The sequence below is a fragment of the Annulohypoxylon maeteangense genome (genome assembly GCF_022496945.1).
Source record: "Annulohypoxylon maeteangense strain CBS 123835 unplaced genomic scaffold GGS22scaffold_1, whole genome shotgun sequence".
Lineage (NCBI taxonomy): Eukaryota > Fungi > Ascomycota > Sordariomycetes > Xylariales > Hypoxylaceae > Annulohypoxylon > Annulohypoxylon maeteangense.
Window position 1 is genome coordinate 1075966 of NW_025953248.1, and position 20382 is coordinate 1096347.

A 20382-nucleotide genomic window follows, 5' to 3' on the forward strand; every position below is an offset into this window, starting at 1 on the left:
TTCTATTCATGACACAAGAATACACTTTACTGTTCGTAGTGACCGGCGACGGCTAGATACGTATCGAAATATATCGATATAATTCGAAAATTTAAGGCTCTTGAGTTCTTTCTCAATTCAAGTCGTAAAATCGAGTTAAGGGGTACAGCTATATCATTGAGTCACAAGAGCCAACTATCGAAATGCCTTCGTAGGCGCTCCCATGCTACCTACATACTTACTATATCATTTAATACTTATAATCAATATTCATAAATCAGTGTGATTATATTTAGGTAAAGAAGATCTTAACTAACGCCTCATAGCACTGGTAGTACTGCGCAAATCTCAAAAACCAAGATCGAGCCGCTCGAGTCTGAGATCAAACATAACAGGCCCTATGACGGCTCGGATCGCGGTTCAGTTGGTTCGAGTCACACTATAGATCAGACACGGATTGAGCCTCTCGGAGGAAAGGGTGAATCAAGTCATTCCAAAGTTGGTAACCACAGGCCCCACTGGCTAACCATGTCGTCTTGTATTAGGTCAACACCAACACACGGCACCGCATGCTGACAGCCATGGAGTAGTCGGCACGGCCGAGGATATCGGCAAAGTCAAGATCCCGCCTCTAGAAAGTGATTCGCATGAGGCTCAGAACCCGAGGACGGGTTTAGATGATGAAGTGATTGACGCCGCGAGGATCGAACCTCTTGGTAGTGTAAGGGAGTATTAGTTTAACCTGTGTGGATGTTCGGTGAAAGTATGTATTGTAAAAGTAAAATCATAGGTACCTAGGTAAATATTGATTGAATAAGATAATTACATTGATGGGCCTCATATCTAATTAGAATGAATGAAGAAGAAGTAAATGGCAGAAACGTTATGAAGCAATTTTGGATATTATGAAGAAAGTGAGTGTAAGATTATGCAGCAAGCGGGCTATAAATGCCGTTATCAAGTTTATTTTCTAACTGCAATATCTGTTATCTCTTATCGCAACTCCAAAAAGTTACCAAGTTCCAGGTTCCAAGCTCCAACAGCTGCAACTGCCTTTCTTCAACATCTCAACCCATTAAGTTTTACAAAGTACAAGACGATCGCAATACTCCATCCTAAACTCACATATCAATAGCCTCCGATAAATGCGTGGCCATACACCAATTATACTCTAGCCAACCCGCACCACCCAAAAAACCACACCATCCCAACCTACAAACCCCCGAATCTTCAATCCACCGCCAAAATGCCATCAGACCTATCCAACTACCTCGCAACGCACTACCTCGTCGCAGACCCCAAACCCAGCAAAAAGCGCAAGCGCAAACAAGACGCGACATCCGGTCTCGTCATAGCCGACGAGTCCGAAGAATCGAACTGGGCGCGGGCCTCACAGGCCCAAAACGACGACGACGCCGCCGTCGTAGCAGGAACCAGCACCGACTTCCGCAAATCCAAAAAGTCCGCGTGGAAAGTCGTCGGCGGCTCCGCCCCTAACCAACAACCCAGCACAACAGCCGAAGACGCAGACTCCGCCCAACGCGCCGACGCAATCCTCGCCTCCGCGGCCCTCGAAGCAAGCACCGCGCAAGCCTCCGCCTCCGCCTCCGACGCCCCCACAGTCCTCATGTCCGACGGCACACACGCAGGCCTGCAAACCGCGTCGGCAGTAGCCACGCAACTATCCCTTCGCCGCCAAGCCGAACGGAGCACCTTCCCCTCCTCTCACAAAGAAGCGGAGACAGTCTACCGGGACGCGACGGGGCGGCGGGTAGACGTGTCGATGAAGCGGGCGGAGCTGCGCAAGGCAGCGCAGGAGGCGGCGAGGGCGGAGGAAGCGAAGAAGGAGGCGATGAGGGGGGATGTGCAGATCGAGGCGAGCCGGCGGAGGAGGGAGGAGCTGGAAGATGCGAAGGTGATGGCGGTGGCGCGACATGCGGATGATTTGGATTTGAACCGGGAGATGAAGGATGCGGTGCGGTGGGGGGATACCATGGCGCAGTTTATAGAGCCGCGGAGCGGTGGGGGAGGTGGTGGAGGAGGGGGGGGGAGTGGGAAGGGGGAGAAGAGGATGAAGGGGAAACCGGTGTATAAAGGGGCGTGGACGCCGAATCGGTATGGGATTAAGCCGGGGTATCGGTGGGATGGGGTTGATAGGGGGAATGGGTTTGAGGGGGAGAGGTTCAAGGCGATTAATAGGCGTGAGAGGAATAAGGGGTTGGAGTACTCGTGGCAGATGGACGAGTAAGAATTAGGTTGTCTAATGGAAAACAAGACTACGATTACACGCAAGATAGCATATCACGATCACAAAGATAATAAGATACCAGCATTGTAATTAAGGCTTTCAGATTCAGTTGTAAAGCAAATTGTATGTCATCTGCGAGTCAGGCTATGATCCATTTTTTGTCCGATGGCAACCCTCGTTCAGAAAACAGCGGTAATAACGCGCAAACCCGCCCCAGTTCGTGAAAAATCTAATAGAACGTCTTGGTTTTTACTCGGTTTCTCTGGAATATGTGCCTATCCGTAGACGCCATTATCGCGGGCATCTCCATCACTTTCCGCAACTCGCTAGGTCTAATGTGACGCATGATTCCAAGCCCGTACATCCCTGGGTAAGCCTGACGCCACGAAAGGATAACCCGGAGGGAGGGCAATGGATGAAAAAATCGAAATTGGTTATAAGAAAACAAACATTTGTGCGGAAAACGGAAGCCTTGTGTGGGCGAACACAAGGGTGTAATTGCGACCCTTCACGAGGATTTCCTCCACTAGGTCTTCCGGCGCAGGAGCTTGTCAGTGCCGTAATCAGTGTGAGTTCTAACCAAGCGAATCCAATCTCTCTTGGGCATACAACCAGGTCGATCAATACGGTTCTGAAACCTCTTGATGAACACACCAATAGTGACGCCTTGAGGAAGAGGAGGCAGAGCGTCGATGATCTCCTGGGATGTGATAACGTCGGTGTACTCCTGAGACGGACTGTGGGCGGCAGGGGAGTTGGATCGGCCCTTCCCGGCAGCACCCTGAGGCGGAACGGGGCTACCAGCACGCGATCCTGCAGGGGTACCTCGAGAACTAGCTATTCCACCTGCAGCCGGCGGAGCGAGTCGCTTCTTCTTGCCTCCAGCGCCGTCTGACATTTCACCAGCAGTAGCTTCGCCGTCGCTAGTAGATCCGGCGCCGGGCTTCAAGCGGCGGTCCGTTAGGGGAGTAGCGTCACGGCTACCATGCGTAGTCTTCTTCTTCTTTCGGGTAGATTCGGTACCACTGGAGTCTGAAACTATCGGAGACCCGGGTCGTTTCAGAGACTTGCCCTTCTTCGCCGCTTCAGCTGCTGCCTTCTTTCCTTGAGGGGTACTTGCTCCCTTGGATGTGCTTCCTCCATCCTTATCCTTATCCGCTTTCTTATCCTCATCGTCTTTCTCGTTGTCGTCATCGGAGTCAGACTCGTCCTATATTTTTTGTCAGCTCTAGTCAACTTAGTAAGCACGAAGAACCCTTACTTCTGAGGAAGCGAAGGGATTTCTTTCCCTGTCAGAATCGCTGTCATCGTACTGGAACTGTTTATCACGTCGCTTCAGTGCCTTCTTAAGGGACTTGCCAAACAGCTTCAGCTGATACTCCTCCTTCTTCTCATCTTCTTCTTCCTTTTCAACCTTGATCTCATCGCCCTCGCCAAAGAGGTTGGCCGCAAGTTGGTCTCGGCGGATTCGGTTCTTGGCCGTTTTTGTATCCTCATCACGATCGGGCTCGTATCCTGCGGTTTCATCATCGTCCTGGAATTCATCTCCCGACATGTCAATGTCGTCATGGTCGATCTTCTCATGACGCGATGCCTGTCTGAATGTACCGCTCTCTAGCTTGACCGCTGGGCGACCGTTCACGATAGCTCGAGATTCTGCCATAGCTTTTTCAGCTTCTTGGCGCTGATTATCTCTTACCGCCCAACGACCCAGAGCAACCTTCTTGTTCATAGCTTTCTCAGCTTCCTCAATAGACATAATCTTGAACGATCCACGCTTCGATGCAAATTTGTACCATTTCTCCAGAGGCATCATGCGGAATCCTTTATTGTGGATCAACAATGCCACCTTGCAATCAGACAAGGGACCTTCGTACTGCCCAACCCAAACATTCTTCCCGTCAGCATCCTCCAAGTGCCATGGGAGGGCCTCTTCATAACGAATCTCCTGTTGCTTCTTCTGATCCTCAGAGCGTGGTGCGTGGTGGATCTGTACAGCCTGTTTCTTCGTCTTCTCCTGTTGTTGTTGCTGCTTCTTGGGATTTAGGTCCTTGGTGACGGGGGCCTTCTGGGCGTTCTCGGCCGCACGCTGGGCTTCTCTCTGTGCCTTTACCTGTGCAATTCTCTCGGCCTCGGCGATGTCTTCGGGTTTCTCCTCCTCCATAGGAGTATCCTCTTTGACCTCGCGGCCTGGAGGCGGTTGTCTGGGGTCGCGTCGATGCAAAGTCACAGGTCGAGTGAATTCTTCCATATTCGTAGGGTCAACGCCAGGACCACCAGGCTGTGCGAGTTTGCCACCATGTGGGGCGAACCGCATGACATGAAAACGTATGCCTTCTTTGAAAGACTTCTTAGTAAGAAACAGAGGATACTCCTGGCAGCCGGGTGGCGGAGGATCCGACCATCCTCCATTCTGCGCGCGGAGAGCTTCGAAATTCTGGGGATCTTGGTTACTTTGCGTTGAATTCTGTTGTGGCCGACCGCCAGGTCGAGGTGCAGTGTTACTGCTAGGTGCATGTCCATTACCGACTTTCGAAGGTGGTGCTTTATTCTGAGGTCGCTTAAAAGGGCGAAGAGGATTGGCAGGTCGACGGGGTCGTCGCAGAGGCGGCGCACCCGAAGGAGGTGTTGGCTTTTGGCCGTTAGGGCCGCCAGCAGGGGATGGTGTTGCGCTCATGGTGGCAACGTAAATGTTGGCTATCTGTCACCTACGGACCCTGAGGCGCGCAAGATATCAACAGATATCCAAGCTGACCAGCCTACGGTGTTATATGACTAGGATGACCATCGGTAGATCGGGTAATGCGATGTATGGAGAGATGGGGAGATGGTAGGTCAAGACGTGACGCGAAGTTGATGTCGGAATATTTATTGAGAGGTAATCTTGCGCCCGGGCAGATGGGTGGGTTATTCAGAACCCCAAGCTCAATAAAATAATTATTTTGTTGATATGCGCAATCCTAGAGGAGGAATTGCAAGCTGGAGTGAATTTCGGAAAGTATAATCTGATGGATGATAAAAGAAAGAGAGTACAAAGACATGTAAGGTGGATGAATGAAAAGACGGAGTTGTAAATGATGGAAGTTGAAGACGTGCAGTCAAGTAAGAATCAGCCGTGGGTCAAATGCGTGCCTTGTTGGTTTTCTGCTAGGTCATTTAGCTGACTGTCCAGTGGTACTTTCCAAATGTTAGCCTAGCACCTGGCAGGGTGCAGGGTCGGGAAGGTAGGTATGTACAAAGTACTTCTTTTGCAGACGATCCGGGATTCCAGGTGCACGTTTTGAGCGGTACGTACCGAAATGTATCCGGTACTTAGGTACTTTTTTGCTTTTCAATTGCTGATGATGGGCAATTTTAAAAGTTGAAGGAAACTTTAGCAAGCGGCTCTCAGCGTACTTTGCCAAGGAAGGGTTAGAGTGGAACTTGTGGGGGGCGGCTCTAGATACTCATAACGTCACAGAGAGACTTAAGTAATCGCAGCTGTAGGTAGCTTTGGTGGGGAAATATACTGAGACGCGTACTATAAAAAAAGAGGTTGTACACCGCGCACAGGCCAATAGAAGTAGATATTCTCCGATCTAAGTCCTGAATCTTACTGGCATAAATAACTTTAGAGAGATCCAATGCTTCTAATTCCTCTCCGGTGCAGCCAATCAACCTTGGAATTTATCTTCCCGGAAATGTTATCAAGTGCACTCCATTTGCCATTTACATTTATTCCTCTCGACGTTTAAGAATGTAAGGCTTTTCGTTTTTACCTTATCACTTCTTGACGTTTATTCTATCTTCCTTTTTGTCAAACTAAATCACTACTATTACTACGAAATATCGCCTCTTTCGTCGTTACCATAACCGATTGTATCGCATCGTATCGCATCGCATCTAATCCCGTCTTTTTAAGATCATACGATTGACGATCAATTGGTTTCTAGTGCATTAGGTTCTACATATGTACATTACCAGCTCCGGGGTTCGCTATCATCCACAATTCTCATTGGAAGAAGCTTCGACAGAGCTACGATATCATTCTTCCAAGCTGAATCAAGGACGGCCTCGACAGTCAAAGCTCTCTTTTATTGTATAATCACGAATCACAGACAAATTCATCCTAGCCTCATTCTCTCTACGCGGGTTTCAGCTCTCCACCTTGGACCATGGAACCTCACTCTCTTTAAATAACATCGACACTAATCTATCGTTATGAGTATAGATTATATTTTCACATAATCACGAGCATTGTTTGGTGCATCAACCGCGCCGTATAGACTCTACTCTGATTATTTCGTGTTTAATACAGAGAAACCTCCGGATTTATTTCTAAATCCAATTTATACGACCTCGTCTATAAATCTTACCATCAGCCTTAGGTTCCGTCTCCATATACGACATTATGAAGACGTCTCAAGTTAGCAGCGGCCCGCTAGAGGACCGCCTACGCAACCTCATTCTTAACAATAATGATCAAACTACTCCACAACCACAACCACTATATGCGCCAACGCCTACGCCTACGGTACCGCTTGGCAATGGCCGTTCCCCTAATACGCGTGCACCTAAGGATTCTAAGGATGAATCGCAGAAACCTAAGCAGTCATCTGAGCCCTCTATCTCAACGCAAGCTCCTCCCAAGGCGGGTAAGAAACGACCTAACCAAGCTCAACGTCGTCAGATGCGAGCTCAACTATCTATACCCATCGATACAAGAGCACCTGTTTCCCACGATGGAAGATCTCATCACCAGCAGGAGGGTCAACGCTCTACGTGGCATAATACTGAGCAACCCGTGATTCCCCCCAATTCTAGTACATATCATGGTGGGTTTCAAGAATCGGCGCATAACCCGCCCTCATCGCAACAACGGCGCCATCAAGGGGGGTTCGGTCAAGCACCGCCAGTATCTCCACCAAAGCATCTCTCGTCCTGGAGACATCAACAAACAAACCCCCCTGACGCCTTTTCAAAAGGTGCCAACGTTATCTCACCAGATGCATTCCCATCTCGTGGTCGTCGGCCTTCCCAGCCTGCTCTTTATAACCCTGGCGGGCAACGCCAATTTGTTTTCAGTCAAGAGCAGGTCGCCAGCCAAACTGCTCTACTTGACGAGCTGTGTCATTTAGTGATTGCAGGCGCTGAGATTGAACCTAGTGAAATTGTCAAGAAAGAAGATTTCCGTGCTCAAGTGGAAGCAATCTGTCGCGATGTGATCAGTTCCTATGAGGTTGCAGTCAATGGAATCCCGGTATTTCTACCTTATACAGTTGAACTGAAATGTTTTGGGAGCCTTTCATCTGGATTTGCGACAAAAGCAGCAGATATGGACCTGGGCCTACTTTCTCCTATGTCGCGCTTGTCCCCGGATTCAGCTGATTCTCCTATCCCACGCTTAGTTGAGAAAGCATTGCTTGAACATGGATTCGGCGCACGCCTTCTCACACGTACACGCGTCCCAATCATTAAGCTATGTGAAAAGCCCAGTGAAAAACTTCACCAAGACTTGCTAGAGGCCCGAGTCAAGTGGGAGAAAGGATTGACAGAAGACAACCATGAGGCAGTAGATGATGCTATAGACGACCATGATCCACCGGAGAATTCTGCAGCTATTGCTACTACTGAGGCCGAGCACTTGTCATTGAGAAACCAGCGCGACGATTCTTTTCAACCGAATGATCCGGTAGAGAAAACATACGAGGAACAACTTGCCTCGTTAAGACAATCAGAAACTCAGTCTTTGATGGCCTATTATGGCAACGCCAAACGACTTTTACGTAGATTAAGTGGCCGTGACATTACTATTTCGAATATCATAGACTTCAAAGCCGCAGATTTCAAGCTCATGGATGACATTTCTGGTGCATTTGTCAACGGTCTCTATGACAAGGGATTAAAGGGCCGAGTACAATCATATCCGTCCTTTAAGAACACTTTCAAGTCAATTCCATCCAATCCCCGCTCGCTTCTCGGCGTCCTGACTATGGTCGAAGGCGAGAAGATCGTGGCCATCTGGGAAGCACAGACCATCGTTGGAGCCAATCTGAAGTTGAAGAATAGTTCCGAAAACACTGTCCAGGCCTGGAAGAATCTTCAAAACAAGAGATCATTTGGTACAGATCCTCTCCTGTTCAATCGAGAACTTCACACTGCCCTCGAACACCTTCGCCAGATCCCATTTGTTCAACTTATCCAACTTAAGCAGGATCAATACGAATCACCCGCACAGTATCACTCGAGGGTCGACAAGATTGCGGCGAATCTTGGTTACACTCAATCATCCTCGAATGCGACTCTACTTTCCCAGATCATCCAGCATTATATCTCAGGTATTCGCGATAAGCAAGTAAGAGATGAGGTCCAGAATTTTGCTACATCCACTGGAGTGCAAACATTAAGAACAATCGCCAGAAAACATAAGGCTATCAGCCTTGCTGTTGACTATGAAAGGGCGATCGAGAGGGGTCTGTATCATGAAGAAGATATTCCGATCATTCGAGAGTATATTGGGATCCTCCAAGGAGACTTTGTGCAGCGAGCACCACAGGCTGACAAGCGCATTGCCGATGCATTTGACTTCATAGTCCCAGCCACCAAGGATACAATTGCAATTGTAAAGAAACTCAAGCAGCTCTCCGATCCATCCAAGCTCGGCCCGAATCAGCCTAGAGACAGATATCACGACAGTCTAGAGTTCCCTAAGAATGGAATCGGCGTCCAGTGTGATATCAACTTCTCTGCGCACTTGGCCCTTCAGAATACCCTGCTCTTACGATGCTACGCCTACACCGATCCTCGTGTTAGACCTATGGTCCTCTTTGTGAAACATTGGGCTAAAGCTCGGGGAATCAACACTCCGTATCGAGGAACCCTTAGCAGTTATGGCTACGTTCTTATGGTATTACATTACCTTGTCAACATTGCGGAGCCTTTCGTATGTCCCAATCTTCAGCAGCTCGCTCCTCCAGATCCAAATCTCCCGGCAGAAGCTCTGGAGGGTATCACTACCTGTAAAGGCCGTGACGTTCGCTTCTGGAGAGATGAGCAGGAAATCCAGAGACTGGCCCGTGAAGGGCACCTCAACCAGAACCGAGAGTCTCTTGGATATTTATTAAGAGGGTTCTTTGAATATTACGCGCAAAACTACACGATGAGTACCATTAACAAGCGCGGATTTGATTGGGGTCGTGACGTCTTAAGCTTACGAACGCACGGAGGATTGCTCTCGAAGCAAGAGAAAGGTTGGATAGGAGCGAAGACAGTGATGCAATTGGAAATGGGTGCCCCTCCCAACCCACTAGCAGTTAAAGCAGAGGTCGATGTCGATCTAAAGCCATCCTTGGATGGTGTTACCGGACAACCCGCAGTTCAAGCACGATCTGAACGCCACACATCGCCGGATAACGCCGCGTCCGCGCCTCAAGGTCAAATGACGAAACCTAAAGAATTCAAGGAAGTGCGCCACCGTTACCTCTTCGCAATAGAGGACCCGTTCGAGCTTGAGCACAACGTCGCTCGAACCGTTACGCATAACGGTATCGTGTCAATCCGAGATGAATTCCGGCGAGCTTGGAGGATTATCAGAAATGCTGGCAAAGCTGGTCAGCCTACGGAGAGTCTACTTGATGATGTCAAAGTAGAAAACGAGAAGACGGAGAAGCAGCAGTTCACGGAACTCCTCAAGGAGATACATGGCCCGCGTATTTTCCACGATCCGGCAATGGATTAGGGGATTACCTACCTACGCACTCGAGCCTGTTACTCTTTTCATCTTGGGGTTAGATATTGTACGATTCATGACGTGTAAGGAGTATATGTCGGGAGGCGGTACGGCGGATCTCGTCTACTGCTTGTCGTTCAGCCAAAATTGCTGACTTGATAGCTTTGCTGTATCGCGGATCACCTAATATCAGGGTGTTCTGACCTAAAGTTTCTCAGTTGACATGATATGCACAGGTATTTGACATGTTTTGCTCTCCATCGTTTCATTGTGATAAATACTAGATACGGAGCACAAAAAGAACATAAATAGAAGTTTGGCGTGACCTTATAACGTGTAGAAATAGATTGATTATAGATTAATGGCTAGATAGGCTTAGATATGGATGTTTTATGTTTCATTCATTAAAGGAGATAGATACCAAATGTGGGTATATAGAGTGCCGGAATATAAGGGGAAAAATTCTAGAGGGAGTCATATATTTCGGAGATGCACTTATGTAGGGGATAGCCAGTAACGGTGAGTACATTTTGTAGAAAATCACCAAAGTAGGGTATGGCACCAAGGTTTCTTGTTAATATTATAGTAAGCGCGCAGTATGAAGAACATAAGCCCAGCAGATGTAGTATTCCAATGCGTTGTTTCCCCTAAGTTAATATAAATGTTACGTGTTGAGGGTCTTCCATTGTGTGCACTACCGATTAGCTACTCCAAATCTACTATCATGAACGTCAATGGCGATGACGATAAGTACCCCTGTCTGCCCCATGCGCACCTGCAAGTGTACCAGTATTCTCGAAAACTTGCTGGCAGCCTAGGGACTTGTACGTAGGTACCTTGTAGTTGACGATAGCCCCGTTCTCTGCTCGGTTCTGGCCCTGCTATATATACCTACTTAACAACTGAATTTCTGTATTATATCTTTTTTCTTTCTCTTTTCTTTAAAAAGTACACAGTTATTTACCATCACATTTCGCGTCCAACTTTCGCACACGTACTCCCGCTCCTTTACTCTACATCTCAATTTTGAGCCAATCGTCTGGATATTCGTGAGCTAGAACCATTAGCAAAGGTCGGTTTGCACTCTTCTCTTTTCCGTCTCTCGCTATTTAATCGTCTGGTTTATACTAACATATCCATTAAATCATCTAGTCACCGTGCTGTCTCTCTTAGAAAACTCAACCTGCTCTATCCAACCCACAATCGGTTACTCCTCATCACAACGACCTCCCATCAAACCAGCAACCCTCTCGATACCATTCTCATTCACAGCAGCCATGTTTCCGAACAACGTACGCTACGGACCAAGCATCCGCAGATTGCCGACCCCAGCCGCCGTCCTCACAGTCCCCAAACGTCCCGAAGTCGAGGACCCCGAGGAGGTCAGCTACAAGACGACCCTCGCCGGAACCCGAGAGCTCCTCAAGATCATCATCATGCACATCAAGGAGCAATCGCCGAACAACATCATGGACCAGGAAACAACGGACTACCTATTCAAAGAGGTGGGCCAAGCCCTAGGCGACCGTATTCTGCAAGCAGAGAAGGACCTGGCCACAGCCAAGAGCAAGGAGCCGGCTCGCGAGGTGGGCGGAGTTAACCCTCCTATTAAGAACGCGGCGGGACCAGCTACTTCTGTGGCCAAGGTAGAGATGCAGCACACGGACAATTGGCGGCCTGTCAAGTACTACCCCGTCACCCAGACTCCAGGAGTCAGCCCCGTTGACAGTCCGGCAAGTAAGAACTAGGGCAGGGAACGTATATACTTGAGATTCCTGGAACGTGGTGTGGAAACCCTCGGCGATCGCATTCTATACAATAACAAGAGTGCCCATAATCAACCTGATGCTGAAGTCTCCTTCTAGCCTTACGAATCACTACTTCAACTAGTATGCTACAACCGACTTGCTAGGACAATAGGTTTAGAAGGAAGGGCCACATAGGATAAAGGGTCACGAACATAGATGCAGCTGCAATTGCAACCGGGATGGAATTAAATTGTAGTTTAATTGACATTATGGACTGTACGAAGTTTTCTCTTGCCTGACATTCATCATCCATGAAGGACGTGATAGTAATAATCTGAATGACTGGCCTTCTAGCATCGAAGTACCCCTAAGGGATGGTTTGATCTGCCAACGTTCCGTTCAGGACTTGTCCTAGAGGGACATATAAGCCCAGGCCATCCGAAGATAGCACCGTTGGGGAAGTGTGTGTGTATGTATGTGTAGGGGAATGGATTCATGATACGGGCATAAATCACGCGAAACTCCAGTTCAAAAAACATACCTGTTGCGACAATCTTAACGTGGTATCTGATTTAGTCCCGTAACGCTAGCCGTGATTCCAAAAAGCCATAATAAAGCCTTATTCCGCCTCCTCCTATACGCCGTACCAAATACCCGCAGCCTCACCTCTCGTTTTCATGAATCGTACACTACTGCGAGTAATGGCAGTCTAATCGTAATAATCATAACATTCCAGGACTGTCTAATCCGCAATATGTTGGAATAGGGGCGAGATGGATTCGCCATAATGGTTTCTTCGGATCGCCTCGGAGAGTAGATAGGAAAGGTCTAAGATGACCAACTTACTCGCGTTCTTCGCTCTCCTATCGGGAATTGGGAAGCTGTTGGTCACAATGATCTGGTCGATGCAGTCGCAAGCTTGCATTTGCTCGAGGCAGTCTGCTCCGAACACTCCATGTGTGGCCATACAATACACCTTCTTCGCTTTGCCTCGCTTAACGACAGTCTCAGCTGCGGCAATCCACGAACCAGCCTTATCAATCATGTCGTCCACGATTAAGACCGGGCGGTCCTTAACATTGCCAACTAGCGTGATCATGTGCTCGACTTTGGGATCTCGAAGTTTTTCTTCCTCTTCGTCTGACGACCCTTCAGCGTCACCGGAGCCGCCAAGAGCATGTGGTTCGGGAGCGAAGAAAGAAGAGGCGTGGGACATGGCCATGGGGTCGTCATCACCGCCTTGGTAGGATTGACTCCCGCCGCCATCTGACTGGGATGGCGATTGGAAATCGTCTGCAACAACATGGCCTTGAACAAGTCTTCCTTGTGTCACCTCTTGGGCGCGTGCGTCATTATAAACCAGCGCCTCATCAACGTTTTCTTCCTCGTCTTTTAACTCCTCGATGGGAGACGTCTGAGAAGGTGTATAAGCGCGCGTATACGGTGATCGCGTAAGACTGTTAGTCCGTAGCGGCGGCGCATTAGCACGCTTAGGAGACCCTTGAGAGTCGCCCACAACCCGTGATGACCTAGTCGAACCGTTCCAATCCGAGTCTCTGTCTTCTGAGATAGCTCTTGAACGCTGGACGCCATTAACATAACCAGGAGGATTATCCCACCCGTCAAGCTGGTTCATGATCATACTCGCAGACATATTAGGAGCGCGCTTGCGATCTGTAGTAACCAAGCCAAAGTTGAGTTTCAATGCATCGGCCAACGATGTTACTCTCTTGGTACCGCCGGCATTCTTGGATACAACAACAGCTTCCTTCCAATTGGGGATGTTCAATCGAATCCAACGTGCTATGAGGGGCTCGGCGTGAAGGTTGTCGACGGGACACTTGAAGAATCCCTGCATCTGAGAAGCATGTAGATCGACAGTGATGACATGCTTAACGCCAGCCACGTTAAGCAAATTCGCTAGCATTCGAGCGGTAATGGCGCCCCGATGAGACTTCTTTTTAGATTGCCGACTGTATGGGAAATATGGAAGAACGGCTGGGCAAAGGATTGTATAGTTAGCACGTAGGAACTCCTCGACCAAGTCTAGCTATGGTTCAAGGTTGAAAATTTTTTCTCTGTAGCTTTCAAAAACTCACCGGTAATCTTATTCGCAGAACCACCTTTGCAAGCGGAGATCATGATGAGCAATTCCATGATAGTATCATTGATGGTAGGGCTTCCGGATTGCACAACGAAGACATCCTTGTCTCGAACACTGGTCAGAATTCGGACGCTTGTTTCGCCCTGCAAATTGTAAATAAAAGAAGTCAGTGGGCGGCTTGCGATCACGACTTTACCCAAGCCTAAGTCTGCTTTTCTCTACCCATTGAGAGGCGAAGCATTGGGGAAGGATAACACACATTTGAAAACTGAGATAGGTCAGCCTCAGCCGGAGCCATGCCCAGGTTCTCACATATTTTGCCGGTGAGAGCTGGGCATGACGAGCCCGAGAATACCAACGTTCCTCGCATCCTGTGATTGATGAAAAAAGAAGAAAAGATTTGGTGGAAGAGTGAAGGATGATGATTTTATGTGGGGCATAGGCAAGGACCGATAAGAAAAGAGCATGGACCAATTGATCGGAGCGTCTAAGGCATGGGATACCAATTGTTCCGGCGAGCAAGTATATTTACAAACTATAAATTTACATCATACGGCTTTGGTGGCCGTGGTCACCCGTGCTTTCCTATGCGTTTATGGCTTTCATATTCTTCAGTGATTCGCTCTTCTCTCGGGAGGCGCCGCATGGGTTTAGGCACTAGGCTAAATTTTGTAAAGAAGCGGATACAATTCCCTCTTTCTAATTGGATAAAAGATTTTCTGTGTGGAAATTTACCTCCACATACGGGGTTGAGTATGTACATGTACTTAACATTAAATATTTCTATCTCTGCAGCCTCACGTTACATGTCTGCATGTGTATTATTTTATTCCGCACACACACGATGGAGCGTAATCGATAATATCGTGATATACAAACAAAAAACGAAAAGGCACGCACAGTCTCACATTGAACATACCTCACGTACTTTGAAATATCGTAAATTGGCTGAGTTACATCGCGATGGGAATTCGTGGCTTCAGTGCTGCAGTATCACGATATGGAATTCTCTTGCCATTAAACAGCGACATCGTCATTGACGGACCCGCTCTTGTCCATCGGATCTCCGAATATTGTATGCGGTATCGACCACCCTCAAGTGGATTTGCAGCTCTTCCTCCATACGCCACCCTCAATCGTATGGTCATATGTTGGCTCAATGAGCTTAAATCTCACAATGTTAACGTGTAAGCAGTTTCTACGCTTAATTGCTCATTCAATCCAGTGACTAATTCTTTGTCAATAGTAGAAGAATCTATTTTGACGGGTACTTGCCTCCAAGCAAATGGGAGGTGAGGAAAACCAGACTTCTACGGCAATCCCGAGCTATGAGGGCTATGATATCTTCTTATCCAACAGGATCGGCTAAACCCCCAGGAAATCCGCATTGGCACGTGCAAGGCGGTTTACACTTGACAAGCGACGTCACTTTTAAAAATACTACGCGTAAACCCCCTTTCCTAATTCCAGCAGTCCTGGAGGCTTTGAGGCACGACCAAGATTGGGGTCCCCTAGTCAAAGTCGTCCCCGGCGAAGCCGATATGTTCTGTGCTCAAGATGTTCGCGAGAATGGTGGCACTCTAATAACATCTGATTCTGACTTGCTCGTACAAGATCTTGGGCTTGAGGGGAACGTGGTGTTCTTTTGGACTATTGTAGAAGGCGCCAAGACCGTTGTAAAAGCACAGAAAATGTCACTTCACCATATCAATCGCCAATTGGGTATAGAAAATTTAGGCGGTCTCCCCCGCGTCGCCTTTGAAATGCAGAGGTCAGATAGACCATGGGGAGACATAGATTTCGACATAGCTGTACAGAATGCTAAACAGGATCGCGAAGATACCCTGAACTCCCCAGCATATAGAAGCTTCATGGAAGAACTGGAGATGAAGCATTACGTCCCAAGTCACCACCCAGTACTCAGTCCACTCTCTAATCTAGACCCCAGAATATCGGAGGTGGTTATTCAGACTTTGCTTTTAGGGGAGTCAAAGTCTACGACGTCAGAAAAGAAGGCATTGCGAGGGCCAGAAACGCTCTCTATGTTTCTACCCGTCCTCATTGAAAATCGCAACAGCTTGAGTGCATGGACCCAGAGCACGGATGTCCGCCAACTTGCGTACAGCTTTCTCCAGACTTTTGCTCGTCGAAGGGCCGAGTGGATCATCGAATACCGTACGCTAGACTCATTAGTATCACAAACAGGACGACGAATCCGTATTCCCGACCAAGAAGAGATAGTTGCCGACTGTGTTCAACTAGTAGCACTTTTGGAAAAGCTAAACGAGAGTTTCTCATCCACTTCACATATGCAGTGGTTAGCATTTGCAGTGTATTGGGATATCCGGCTCTCTACATCAGAAAAGAGCAAAATTACCTCCGCCACTCTCGTTAGATCGGCCACCAGTCAACCCAACACATATTCATGGGATCTAATACATTTTACCGCCCAAGTCCACGGCCACTTATACTCGCTAAGGATAATGAAGCAAATCTTAGATGTCGTTTTCGCCATGGATCAAGATCTTCCAGCACCGGTACAACAATTACACAATTGTCTCGCATCGCTTCCTCTCATCACAGAGTGGCCTACGATTGAGAATATGTCTGATACATTAATAGAATTTGATCAGATAGGAGGGCTCGCAATAACCGCAGATATTGCTGGAGTCCCTAAGGGTAAATTAGATGCATTAAGATGCATCAGGAAAAAGATGACGGAAAAGAAGGAGCGAGAAAAGAAAAAGAAGATTATCAAAGTTAAGAAGCCGGTTTCTACCAATCCATACTCCATTCTTGACCAGGAGAATATTGGCTAGCATAGACAATCATCCTAGCTTCCAAAAGATATACATGGAGTAATTCACGGGGAAAAGAATTCGAGAAAAAAAAGAAGCCTTCGCATTGGCAGGGTCTTCATAGGCCTCAGATTGTATTTTTTTCATTCTCAATAGCATCTGGAGTCGAAACCTCGGTACGCTGTGCCGCAGACGATGCATGAGAACTAATCACCTCGGACAGCTATGATCACCGAAGTCCTTGATAGCGACCAATGAGTTACAGTCACCTGAGTGCGCGACTGGATCGTGAATGCGGGGCTCGGACACGATCTACAACCGCGATGCTAATGAATCTTTACGATCCCATGGGGCTATGTGATGACGGTTGTTGGTACTTTCTCGGATTCGATTAGTAACTGTCACGGCCACTCGAGCGTATAAAAACTTCAGTCGTGTCCTCCAACTCTCTTTCAATCCCATATCTCCAACAAGATACCTTTGCTAGAGAAGCTCGCTTATTAAGCGCCAGCCATATTTACCGAATCAACTGCGCATTAATATTCTAAGCTAAAGGAATATCACCGTTGACTATTACTCGAAAGAAAGATAAATCGGAAGACCAGACAAAATGGCAACTAATGCGTCTCTATTGCCAATTATACCTCGCATCTTCTTCTTGTATTTAGAACCGGTGGCAATGTATGTTTCTACTTGTTCACGTCTACGTGGTGTTTACGGCTAACTAACCAACTAACTCATACAGAACCTACGGGATGGTTTTAAATTACGCCTCACGGATCCCGATGCTCGAGCTTGCCTCTAATACTGCAAAGGGCCTACCTATCCCAACCTTATTTATGCCGTTGATGGCTGATGGTTACTTATTTAACATGATGTTATATGGTCTTATCATTTTACTAGCATCACCGCCCAACAAGCGTCTCGTACAACTACACATTGGTATCTTGATAGTAGCCGACTTCACCCACTGGGCCGGCCTCTTCGCGACCATCGCAGAAAGCGACCCTCGCGGATGGGATGCCGTATTTGACACCACTACCTGGAGTCCGGAAACATGGAATTTGGCCACGTATCCTATCCAAACGCTCGCTATAAAGTTCGCGACTTTGGCTGGATTATTCGGCAAGATTCAGGGCTAGCGTTTAAATCAAGCGCTGGATGTTCTCAAGGTGGCGGGTTATTAGCGTGGTTAGGTACCTACATATGCGATCTCATTGTAGCGAGAAGCGATAGGCGGCAGTGGATAGGCGGAATACGACTTGGAAGTCACCTAACCCAATTTCCATTATCTCACTCATCCCAAGGAATTGTCGAAGTAAATAGTTTACGAATTAAAGAGGCGGACAACGCTAACAAGACATCATAAAAATCCCAAGCTCTATATGACAATAATCCTCACCCTTTCCAACGTCTAATTGTTACCTAACTATTCATTAAACCTTGCCAACTCTCCCTAGAAGTTCATTTCTCATCGCACGGCTCGATCAATCCGCCCATCTAAAAATTCTGGCCGCCACCAGCGATAGCAGTCATATTCGGGTTACCCGGCTTGAGCAGCGTCTTCTCCTTGGGTATAGCATCGAGCACCTCATCCGACAGATTCAAGGTGTCTTTGACAACCTGTCTAGGTGTCAAAGCGAGCCACTGGGCGGCGCTGATATCAGAAAATTTCTTGGCCTGCAAAACTTCGAGAAAGATGACGTCCTCGGTCCCCGTGTTCTCGATGTAGTGCCCGTTCGACTTTTGGATGTACCCGACGTCGCCGGCGGTAAAGTCGAAGGTCTGTGATGAGGCGGGCGCAGCGTATACCGTGATGCGCGCCGACCCCTGCAGGAAGTACGACCACTCGTCGCTCTCTGTGTGCCAGTGCACTTCCCGCAGTGCACCAGGTTCCAGGACAACGAGAGCTGCGGAGAACATATCCGCTACCGGGAAGGTGAGCGGGTCGAGGATTTTGACGGATCCGCCGGTCGTATTGTGGGGTTGTTGTTGCGACCAGTGATACGTGTATCCCGTGGGTCCCCACAAGGCGCCGGCCGAAGACGTGATGTTCTGCTCCGTGATATTGGCCGGGGCGGGAGTGCCATTGAAAATCTAGGGTCCTTTTTAGCAACCATACGTAATACATCCACCGAAAAAGAAGACTACTAACATATTTTTCCGCATCGGGGATGTCATCGAACGAGCTAACGTCAGTCTGCAGATCCTTGGCCCAGACGGAGATGGGAGTGCGCATAAGCATCTCGGTAGCGAGGAACGTGTCGGTCTCGGAGAAAGTACCGCTGTCGAATATCAACAGGAACTCAGCACCTTCGTGTAAGGCTTGCAGACTGTGAGGGACGCCCTGCGGGAAGAACCATACGTCTCCTGCCGTGACATCGTCGACGAAAGACGCTCCGTCTGTGTCGATAGCCGCGACGCGGACTGAACCCTTTAATACCAAAGCCCTGTTCACGGGTCCATCTGTTAGCTTTTCTGGAATAATTACCCCAGCGTATATCCGCTTAAAACATTGAGCAAGTTCTTACCATTCACCAGAAGTATGCCAATGCAGCTCACGGTATGCATTCGGCGCAAGACGCATGTCGACACCCGCCATCGCACTAGCGACAGGAAGGACATCCTGGTTCTGCTGCCGAGCCCAGCCAGATTCCTCGCCTGAACCGAATAGGTTGTGGCTCAAACCTAGAGGCCACATGGCCTGGGGCACAGTTCCCAAGTCCGTCGAGGGCGGAGCGTATGTGTCCGGGTTCAGCTTCTCGTACTCGTACGTTCGCGGACCCGGATCGGTCCCTCCCTTACCACCGCGGATGGGTTGAGGGCCGTTGGGGTAAGTAGCACTGTTGAAATCTAAGTACAGGCCAAGGCCGGCGTCGGCTTCTTGGCCGCCAACTAGTTCCGGATCCTGTACAACGGCCGAATCACCTCCGTCAACTGGCGGACGCGATGCGATGCCGCCTTGCAAATTCGTTGACCCGCGTAGGTCACCTACGGGGGCGCCGGTGTAGGTGGGAATTGGCGGGTCAACGCCGCCGACGTTTCCCTGGTTGCCTTCGTATACCATCCTGTCGTATGCTTTAGTATTATGTTCTCTATGAACCTGCCTACATTCGTATGTAGTATGCAGAGTAACTTACTGTGGTCTAGGGAGGCCGACTGCTAGATGGAGCAACCCAGCAGCCGTGAGACTTCGTAAGTATTTCATCTTGGGTGATAAAGTTTTGAGAAAAACTGATATAAGTATACGAAATGAGAAAATTTTCAGTTTTAAGCGCACTTGGAAGTCCTTGTTGCCCTTCAAATATGGTGAACAAGTTATTCGAGAGAAGGAGATCTTTCATACCCTTTATATCTAAGCCCTCAACTCATTATTCGAAGTATTCTCTTTTCTCCTCTACCCTCTTCCATGATTAATCCCCTCATCATCGTGGATACTATACTGAACCCCTACCACATACTCAGTAAGTAACACCGAAGTTTTCGGTGTGACAAGATTGTCTCTCCAAGTCCATCACCCAATAATCAAAGCGCATCTCCCAGTGTGTTACCCCAGAACATAGCCATCACAATCGTGACATGAGCAAGACCCGTCGACGGGCACGACGTATCTCGGTCCTTCTACCCAGAAAGTCCAGCGGTGAGAAATACAACCAGTCGACCGGCGAGGCCTATACCATGCTATCGCGGTAAAAGACTCCGAACCTATTCCGTGGAAAGACGAGTCTTTTTCCACGACGTCATGACCCAGCCTATAAACCATACCTGCGACACCGAGCGAGGTCCGTGTAGGGCTT

The 20382-nt window shown here is 48.4% G+C and overlaps 7 protein-coding genes across 7 annotated transcripts; 4 read left to right on the top strand and 3 right to left on the bottom strand.

Moving 5' to 3' along the window:
- Nucleotides 1–507: 507 nt before the first annotated feature.
- On the top strand, nucleotides 508–2227 carry GGS22DRAFT_194130 (Pre-mRNA-splicing factor of RES complex-domain-containing protein; the record flags this gene model as incomplete). Its single annotated transcript, XM_047965459.1, has 2 exons — nucleotides 508–517; nucleotides 1236–2227. 2 exons carry the CDS (start codon nucleotides 508–510, stop codon nucleotides 2225–2227), a joined length of 1002 nt encoding a protein of 333 aa, XP_047823612.1.
- Nucleotides 2228–2311: 84 nt separating this feature from the next.
- GGS22DRAFT_149144 (Rap30/74 interaction domain-containing protein) lies at nucleotides 2312–5353 on the bottom strand. The gene is made up of 2 exons (XM_047959096.1): nucleotides 3489–5353; nucleotides 2312–3437 (listed from the first exon to the last, which is right to left on the bottom strand). The coding sequence occupies exons 1-2, from the start codon at nucleotides 4902–4904 to the stop codon at nucleotides 2754–2756; spliced, it is 2100 nt and encodes a 699-aa protein (XP_047823613.1). The 5' UTR covers nucleotides 4905–5353; the 3' UTR covers nucleotides 2312–2753.
- A 652-nt stretch (nucleotides 5354–6005) lies between these two features.
- On the top strand, nucleotides 6006–10169 carry GGS22DRAFT_149147 (uncharacterized protein). The gene has a single exon (XM_047959097.1). It carries the CDS (start codon nucleotides 6618–6620, stop codon nucleotides 9942–9944), a length of 3327 nt encoding a protein of 1108 aa, XP_047823614.1. The 5' UTR covers nucleotides 6006–6617; the 3' UTR covers nucleotides 9945–10169.
- A 1754-nt stretch (nucleotides 10170–11923) lies between these two features.
- On the bottom strand, nucleotides 11924–14334 carry GGS22DRAFT_149150 (phosphoribosyl pyrophosphokinase). Its single transcript, XM_047959098.1, has 3 exons — nucleotides 14047–14334; nucleotides 13783–13930; nucleotides 11924–13681 (listed from the first exon to the last, which is right to left on the bottom strand). Exons 1-3 carry the CDS (start codon nucleotides 14155–14157, stop codon nucleotides 12426–12428), a joined length of 1515 nt encoding a protein of 504 aa, XP_047823615.1. The 5' UTR covers nucleotides 14158–14334; the 3' UTR covers nucleotides 11924–12425.
- A 297-nt stretch (nucleotides 14335–14631) lies between these two features.
- On the top strand, nucleotides 14632–17106 carry GGS22DRAFT_4027 (XPG domain containing-domain-containing protein). The gene is made up of 2 exons (XM_047966998.1): nucleotides 14632–14974; nucleotides 15034–17106. The coding sequence occupies exons 1-2, from the start codon at nucleotides 14751–14753 to the stop codon at nucleotides 16604–16606; spliced, it is 1797 nt and encodes a 598-aa protein (XP_047823616.1). The 5' UTR covers nucleotides 14632–14750; the 3' UTR covers nucleotides 16607–17106.
- Nucleotide 17107: 1 nt separating this feature from the next.
- GGS22DRAFT_4028 (uncharacterized protein) lies at nucleotides 17108–17988 on the top strand. The gene is made up of 2 exons (XM_047966999.1): nucleotides 17108–17266; nucleotides 17331–17988. The coding sequence occupies exons 1-2, from the start codon at nucleotides 17196–17198 to the stop codon at nucleotides 17725–17727; spliced, it is 468 nt and encodes a 155-aa protein (XP_047823617.1). The 5' UTR covers nucleotides 17108–17195; the 3' UTR covers nucleotides 17728–17988.
- GGS22DRAFT_4024 (Bicupin, oxalate decarboxylase/oxidase) lies at nucleotides 17907–19962 on the bottom strand. The gene is made up of 4 exons (XM_047966997.1): nucleotides 19726–19962; nucleotides 19117–19653; nucleotides 18741–19035; nucleotides 17907–18682 (listed from the first exon to the last, which is right to left on the bottom strand). Exons 1-4 carry the CDS (start codon nucleotides 19791–19793, stop codon nucleotides 18086–18088), a joined length of 1497 nt encoding a protein of 498 aa, XP_047823618.1. The 5' UTR covers nucleotides 19794–19962; the 3' UTR covers nucleotides 17907–18085.
- Nucleotides 19963–20382: the final 420 nt, after the last annotated feature.

Coding starts and splice junctions, on each gene's coding strand:
- GGS22DRAFT_149150 (XM_047959098.1), bottom strand. CDS start 14,157: ATGCGAGGAACGTTGGTATTCTCGGGCTCGTCATGCCCAGCTCTCACC. Junction 13,931..14,046: donor ACCTATCTCAGTTTTCAAAT/GTGTGTTATCCT, acceptor TACAATTTGCAG/GGCGAAACAAGCGTCCGAAT. Junction 13,682..13,782: donor TTCTGCGAATAAGATTACCG/GTGAGTTTTTGA, acceptor TCCTTTGCCCAG/CCGTTCTTCCATATTTCCCA.
- GGS22DRAFT_149147 (XM_047959097.1), top strand. CDS start 6,618: ATGAAGACGTCTCAAGTTAGCAGCGGCCCGCTAGAGGACCGCCTACGC.
- GGS22DRAFT_4027 (XM_047966998.1), top strand. CDS start 14,751: ATGGGAATTCGTGGCTTCAGTGCTGCAGTATCACGATATGGAATTCTC. Junction 14,975..15,033: donor AAATCTCACAATGTTAACGT/GTAAGCAGTTTC, acceptor CTTTGTCAATAG/TAGAAGAATCTATTTTGACG.
- GGS22DRAFT_4028 (XM_047966999.1), top strand. CDS start 17,196: ATGGCAACTAATGCGTCTCTATTGCCAATTATACCTCGCATCTTCTTC. Junction 17,267..17,330: donor TATTTAGAACCGGTGGCAAT/GTATGTTTCTAC, acceptor TAACTCATACAG/AACCTACGGGATGGTTTTAA.
- GGS22DRAFT_149144 (XM_047959096.1), bottom strand. CDS start 4,904: ATGAGCGCAACACCATCCCCTGCTGGCGGCCCTAACGGCCAAAAGCCA. Junction 3,438..3,488: donor ATCCCTTCGCTTCCTCAGAA/GTAAGGGTTCTT, acceptor CAAAAAATATAG/GACGAGTCTGACTCCGATGA.
- GGS22DRAFT_4024 (XM_047966997.1), bottom strand. CDS start 19,793: ATGAAATACTTACGAAGTCTCACGGCTGCTGGGTTGCTCCATCTAGCA. Junction 19,654..19,725: donor GTCGGCCTCCCTAGACCACA/GTAAGTTACTCT, acceptor AGCATACGACAG/GATGGTATACGAAGGCAACC. Junction 18,683..18,740: donor TCCCCGATGCGGAAAAATAT/GTTAGTAGTCTT, acceptor AAAGGACCCTAG/ATTTTCAATGGCACTCCCGC.